This window comes from Pistacia vera, unplaced genomic scaffold, assembly GCF_008641045.1.
Source record: "Pistacia vera cultivar Batoury unplaced genomic scaffold, PisVer_v2 Contig1420, whole genome shotgun sequence".
Lineage (NCBI taxonomy): Eukaryota > Viridiplantae > Streptophyta > Magnoliopsida > Sapindales > Anacardiaceae > Pistacia > Pistacia vera.
In genome coordinates this window covers 1,707-8,981 of record NW_022195490.1, presented here as the reverse complement: position 1 = coordinate 8,981, position 7,275 = coordinate 1,707, and the positions used below count along the sequence as shown (strand labels likewise).

At 36.9% G+C, this 7,275-nt stretch overlaps 1 protein-coding gene and 1 pseudogene across 1 annotated transcript; both read left to right on the top strand.

Annotated features, from left to right (window-relative positions):
* The first annotated feature begins 808 nt into the window (after positions 1–808).
* On the top strand, positions 809–2,885 carry LOC116123485 (pentatricopeptide repeat-containing protein At2g22410, mitochondrial-like). The gene has a single exon (XM_031409250.1). The coding sequence runs from the start codon at positions 856–858 to the stop codon at positions 2,839–2,841; it is 1,986 nt and encodes a 661-aa protein (XP_031265110.1). The 5' UTR covers positions 809–855; the 3' UTR covers positions 2,842–2,885.
* Positions 2,886–3,991: 1,106 nt separating this feature from the next.
* LOC116123482 lies at positions 3,992–5,158 on the top strand (annotated as a pseudogene).
* Positions 5,159–7,275: the final 2,117 nt, after the last annotated feature.

Genomic DNA, 7,275 nt, shown 5'->3' with positions numbered 1-7,275 from the left:
TTTCAAAAATTTTAAATTTATAAAAAACTAAAATTCAAACTTTTAAGGGCATTTTAGTCTTTTCACTATTAATAAACAGTAATAAACAGAAATCACTAACAGAACATGACGGAAAGTACCTATTTGTCATTTCAAAACCTTTTGGATACCAACTTGTCGTTACGATGAATCTTGGGTATGTGTAAGTCGTTCTCTCATAGTTATATGAGTAAATGGTTTTTTCCTACCCAAATAATGAAACGACACTTTCCCACTCATAGATTTTTAAAATATCACTTTTCCAACTAAAAAAAATACACTTTCCGATTCAATAGTAAATGGAGAGCAAACTTGGTCCTTTTTTTTGGGTTTTTGAAGAGGGGAGGCCAATGAGTCTTTTAGTGGTGGAAGGTTAGATTTTGGTGGTCGTGATTAGTCAAATTTGACTTAGGAAAGATGGCTATGAAAACCTTAATCACTCGATTACCAGTGATTGACAGGATCGGTGGGAGTAAGGTTTGAGTGGTTTTTGGTAAATAATGATTGGAAAAGAGAATAGTAGTAGTATAGAGTCTCAATGATGTTGGAATCCATCGACAATCAGTGGGGTTGGCGGGAAGTGTCTTTAAATGTATTTTTTTGGTTGGAAAAGTGGTATTTTAAGATGAAAAAGTATTATTGAACCACAATTTGGGTGGAAAAAAATCTTTTACTCTAGTTATATATAATATCCGAACCGAACCTATATTAGTATATAATCAATGTGCGAGAGCATCAAAACCTTTCGGTGCAGTTCATTCTACAGCGTGCCCACATTTGATCCGAGGCATAAAAAAAGGCCTGGCCAGCGTAGCTTAAGATTCAAAATTCGGTTACATGGTTTTACCTCTCAGAAGTTTGACTGTTGGTTCCCGCTTTAAACACGTCCTCTGCTGTTTTCATTCTCTACACAAATTCAAATCTCCATCTCACGAAACCCTTCATTTTCACTCGGAGAAATGTACATCAATGAACCAAATCAAACAAATTCATGCCCAAATCATCAGTCAAGGCCTCACCAATGAAAACCTCACAGTTGGGAAGCTAATCTCCTTTTGTGCTATAAGCAACAACGGAAATCTTGAATACGCCCAGCTCGTATTCGACCAAATAACTGAACCCAATAAATTTATGTACAATAGCTTGATAAGGGGCTACTCAACTAGTGACAACCCAATAAAAGCCATTTTATTGTACCGTGAAATGATAAATAGGTGTCTTTCTCCCAATGAGTTTACTCTTCCATTTGTTCTAAAAGCGTGTGCTAGTGAATCAGCGTATTGTGTTGCTGCGGTTGTTCACGGTCATGGTGTTAAACTAGGAATTGGATCTCAAGTTTATGTGCAAAATGCACTTATTAATGTTTATGTTGTTTGTGGATTAATTTTATGCGCCAGGAAAGTGTTTGATGAAATTTCCGAGAGGACTTTGGTCTCGTGGAATTCGATGATTGGTGGATATTCTAAAATGGGTTGCTGCAGAGAAGGCTTTTTGTTGTTCAAGGAGATGAGAGATTTGGGTTTGGAACTTGATGAGATTACCTTAGTTAGTTTGCTTTCTATTTGCTCACAAAGTTGTGATCTAGATTTGGGGAGGTATGTACATCTTTATATGGTGGTTACTGAGGTTGAGATTGATATAATTGTAAGAAATGCGCTTTTAGATATGTATGCTAAGTGTGGGGATTTGCATTCAGCTCAAACAGTTTTTGAGCGGATGTCCTATAAAAATGTGGTTTCTTGGACTTCCATGGTTTCTGCATACGCTAAACATCAGCTCGTTGACTCTGCCAGGGAAATTTTTGACCGGATGCCTGAGAAGAATGTGGTTTCGTGGAATTCAATGATTTCATGTTATGTTCGAGAAGGTCATTGCAAGGATGCTCTTAATCTCTTCCATGAGATGTCCGATTTGGGAGTAGTGCCTGATGAAACTACCCTAGTTTGTGTTCTTTCAGCCTGTAGTCAGATTGGTGATTTGGTCATGGGAAAGAAAGTTCACAATTACATTTGCAACAATGATATGAGACCTAGTGTTACTCTATGTAATGCCCTTATTGACATGTATGCAAAATGTGGTTTTGTAGGAAGAGCTTTTGACATCTTTAATGAGATGCCTGAAAAGAATATAGTTTCTTGGAATGTAATTATTGGAGCTCTAGCATTGCATGGTTATGGATTAAAAGGGGTTAATCTCTTTGAAGAGATGCTAGGTGGTAGGATCTGGCGACCTGATGAGATCACCTTCATGGGATTACTTTCTGCTTGTAGTCACAGTGGGCTTGTAGACATTGGCAAATATTACTTTGACAGAATGAAATCTGTTTATGGCGTGTCACCTGAAATTGAGCATTACGCTTGTATGGTTGATCTACTAGGGCGAGGTGGTCTCTTAGAAGAAGCAGTTAGGCTAATAGGACGAATGCCTGTAAAGCCTGATGTTGTCGTTTGGGGTGCTTTGCTTGGTGCTTGTAGGACCCATGGCAATATAGAGATTGGGAAGCTAGTTCTAAAGCAGCTTCTGGAATTAGAACCAAATAGTTCAGGACTTTATGTACTTATAGCAAACTTATTCTGTGAATCACAAAGATGGGAAGATGTGAAGAATATTAGGAAACTAATGAACGACTGTGGGATCATGAAGTGTAAAGCAATTAGTTTCATTGAAATTAAGGGATGTGTTTATGAGTTTATGGTTGATGACAAGAGACATGAAAAGTCAGGTAGTATATATTCCATGCTTGATCAATTGATGGATCATTTGAAGTCTATTGGCTATTCATGCAACTATTTTGCTGCATCTTTGGGTGCGGAGGAAATATAGACCTAGGTCAAATGTAGATTATTTTGTAAGCTCGAAGTGTTATTTCACCCTTTGTTAAACTAATTTCTGTTTCTAGAAAGGAAATATTTCAGAATTTCACTAGGAAACCAAAAATACCTTTTCTCATGAGATTGCTCATATCATATGTCTCTTCCCTTTGATATTACAGTATTGGTATGTTAGACAAGGTCTGAAATAAGCAAAAACTTAATGTAACTAGGACTTCTTGGTCTATAAGGACAGGAATTCCAGGTAATAGTTTTGAGAAAAGTCAGGGTAACAAATATCAATAGAGAGCCAACTCTATAACAAGAAATTGAAAAGCAACATAAAACAACATTTTCTTCAAATTATGGATGCGCCATGGTTACTGCCTCTGATACGAGCTGAATTTTATGGGAAATGTCAATGTGGTCGAGACAATTGTAGTACCTACTTCTGCAGCAGTGTGTGGGATCACCCTTTTGTGGGGAATGCAATAAAGGGTCCAAAGAAACTAACTAATTTTTTTTTTTTTTTTGGAATACAGGTAGTTTCTTTAAGTGAAGAAGAGAAGGAAAGAAGTTACTGAAGAAGAAAACTCTTAGATTCATGAATACTTGAACACCTTTGCATTAGAATCTTGATTAATTAGTATATTTAATCAAATGATTAAGACATAATTAGATTAAAGACTAAAGTAGGAAAGTGTAATTAAAGCACCAACTTTATGTTGATCCACATTTAAAACTCATAGATTCATGAATACTTAAACACCTTTGTATTTGGTTGGCTTTAGCAATGGCGCCATTTAATTGTTTTGCTTTAAAGTTTAAACATAAATGTGGCGAAATCATTTTTGAGGGCCCAGGGAGGTACCTTGATCGCAATAACAGAGGACAGAGATCAAACTTGATAGGTTTCATTGAATCTGGGAGTTAATAAAGTATATATTGTGATATATAACGTGTTTTGTAATGCTCTTTTTTTCAGAAAACGGCGGACCTCAAATTGGTTTTGTAATCTTTTCTTCTGCAGAATCTGCATACATTATTATTAAATGATAAATTTTATTAGTTTTAGTAATAAAAATATGCAACTCTNTATAGAGGATTAGTTTACTTTACATACTGTTACCAAAACATTCAATAATCTAAATCCAAAGGTGTCGATGCTGCAATGCACCCCGTCATTGTTTCCTGTAAATTTAGTGATAAAGGTAGTACTGCTGAGAGCCAATAAACGTTGTTTCATGGACTTTAGCCTGCAACAGAACACATTATAATGTTAATTTGTTTTAATGGAAATCATTTTGGTAAACCATGCAGATTGAGATAGGTTTTAATACACTGTCCAGTGATTGCTGTATGGTGATTAACATCAGACCTTTTGGAACAATATTTACTTATTTCCTCAGGGAGCAAGTGCGGAAGGTGTTCCAAAGAGGCTGACCTTTGATGAAATCCAGAGCAAAACATACATGGAAGTAAAGGGAACAGGAACTGCTAACCAATGCCCAACAATTGAAGGTGGTGTCGACTCATTTGCCTTCAAGCCAGGCAAATACCAAGCCAAGAAGTTCTGTTTTGAGCCCACTTCATTCACTGTTAAGGCTGAAGGTGTGAACAAGAATTCCCCACCAGAATTCCAAAACACCAAGCTCATGACCCGTCTTACCTACACTCTTGACGAGATCGAAGGACCTTTTGAAGTATCTCCTGATGGCACAGTTAAATTTGTCGAGAAGGATGGTATTGACTATGCTGCCGTGACAGTTCAGCTACCTGGTGGCGAGCGTGTACCCTTTCTTTTCACCATCAAACAGCTGGTGGCATCAGGCAAACCTGAAAAGTTTGGAGGAGAATTTCTTGTGCCATCCTACCGTGGATCATCTTTCTTGGACCCTAAGGGCAGGGGTGGTTCAACCGGTTATGACAATGCTATTGCATTGCCTGCTGGAGGCAGAGGAGATGAGGAAGAGCTCCAGAAGGAGAACATCAAGAACACTGCATCTTCAAGCGGGAAAATCACCCTAAGTGTAACCAACAGCAAGCCTGAGACTGGAGAGGTTATTGGAGTTTTTGAGAGCATTCAGCCATCTGATACTGATTTGGGGGCAAAGGTTCCAAAGGATGTGAAGATCCAAGGAATCTGGTATGCTCAGCTTGAGTCATAGAGCTTCTCTTGTATGAATGTACCCTTTCCTTGTTCAGATTTTGAAATATGTTGAAGTTGTTGCTAAACTTTTCTGTGACCCAATCGAGAAGCACTGCGAATATCATCTTGTTTGTATATTATCATGACTTTTTTATAATAATGTTGTAAAATTTCAGCTCAAGCTTTCATTCTTAGATAATAATGGATCTGGGTGTTCTGATCTGAGCCCTGAACCCAACACAAGTTTAACTTTCCTGATTTCTATAACCTATCAAAATTAGTCAATATATTATTTGCGGGCGTGAACCAGGAAACCAGTGTTGGTATATCACGGCTTCCTCACCACAGAAAGATTCAACTTTTCTCAAAGTTAATGTCCACTCATTGATTAAGCCCCTATTCATCCCGTAAAGCGTCACAATTACAGTGTTTTAATAACGGGGTGAAACCCGGCAAAGTGGCCAGGTCTTGGGTTGATCGATTGGCTAAACCGGTGTCCAAACATTTGAAATATAATAAAAATACTCCTAAAAATTATTATAAGCTCCTATATCTTTGAAATCTTGCAAAGACACCCCAAACATCATTGTCGGCGTAGACAGACCAAGGCAAATAGAGCCTGTTTCTGACAATGAAAACACTCTCCTCAACCTCCTTATCAAAACCCATATCACCCCTCCTCCGATTGCCTCGCCAATCGGCAACAACAGTGGGCTATTGCCGCCGATTTTGTTTTGCAATTTCCGGTCAATTCACTCACCGAAAATCACTTCCGTTGCCACCATTGGACTCACCGACTCTTCTTCTTCAAAAGCCCCAACATCCAAACCTTCAATTATTCGTCTATCACTGTCCCAATTTTTAGGATTTTCGGTGAGTAGGAAAATTGCTAACCCGACCCAGTGAAGGCCCGAGTCCCGATTGAACCAACAAGGCCGAGGCGGGCCAAGTTTTAAAACAATGCAGAATCATCTTCGACAATTGTTCTTAGTTACTATCTCTGGCTTCACTCATACCCTGGTGTATTGAACATACAAATGTTTGCAATTGTGTTATGGAAAAATCGTTGCAAAAAAATAGATTTAGCTCTGGATGTCATGAAATGAAAAGGCCTAATGATTGGCAAGTTGTCCCTGATCATATCTTGAATTTTGTTGTAAACAGTCATTTGTAAAAGACATCTATTAGTGGATTCTGGTACCCAAATTGGCCAGTCTTGACTCGTTTATTTATGAATAATACTATATTTACCGACTCAAATACTGATTTTTATATACCGACTCACTACCCAATAACCCAAATCTGAAAATTTAACTCAAGTCGGTATGTAAAATCTGTGGCTGAGTCGGTAAGCCTAGCATCACTGTTTATTTATTTAGGTAATGCCCAAGTGTGTTTTTGGAACAGGAGATCTTTTTCATTCATTCTCTCGCACAAACATACACACGTCATTGCCTTAATCAATTATTGGTATTGCAAGGCACAATCAGCTTTTATTTTATAGCTCATTATTGGTCCAGAGCTTCTTAATTAATTCCAAGTTGTTAATATTTAAAGATAAGCTCCTGCAAATTGAAATGATGATGTCGACTATTAATTCCAATTCTTCAGTGGTCGTTGTTCCCATTAATTAATGTAGACCATTGGAAGTGATTACAACTTTAATATAACATACCTCATTACCTTAAATTTTATTTTATTCAAATTTTAGAAGATCTGTTCCTCCGAATTCATGTATTTGTCTATTTGATGTGGCTCAAATTTGGCCCATTTTCACTCCAAATGGCAGATAGATGTTAATTAAGATTAAGGCATTAGATTTTGAAAGTTATGATGTCAATAAACCAAATTAAATACACAAAATCTAAAACCCTGGAATTATCGGTCGGATAAGAGTTCCAATGGTTACCTTTATTAGCAATTGAAAGAGGATTCAAATTCAAAACCTTTAGAGTAATATATTCAAGAGTCCTTATCAAACTACTCAATCATTCAAAGATAATTAAATTAATACGATTTATTGCTGAAATATATCAAATTTTGGTCACATGAAAGAATTAAAAAAAAAAACCTTTTATTTAAGCAAGTCTTTTTTTCTTGTTTTACACTCTTATGAAGTCAAATGTATTAGTTGTAAATCAAGAAAGACATTATTCAAATGTATTTTGTTTTGAAATTTGTAATTAAAACAGTTGTATAGGATGTCTCGTGAGAACTGGGTAAGAAATTAATAATGAGGTGGCGGCCAAGACAAAGTCCAAAAAAAATTGAGAAACTGTCACCATTGATCAACACGTC

Excerpts from the sequence above, each read along its gene's own strand:
- LOC116123485 (XM_031409250.1), top strand. The coding sequence starts at position 856 with ATGGTTTTACCTCTCAGAAGTTTGACTGTTGGTTCCCGCTTTAAACAC.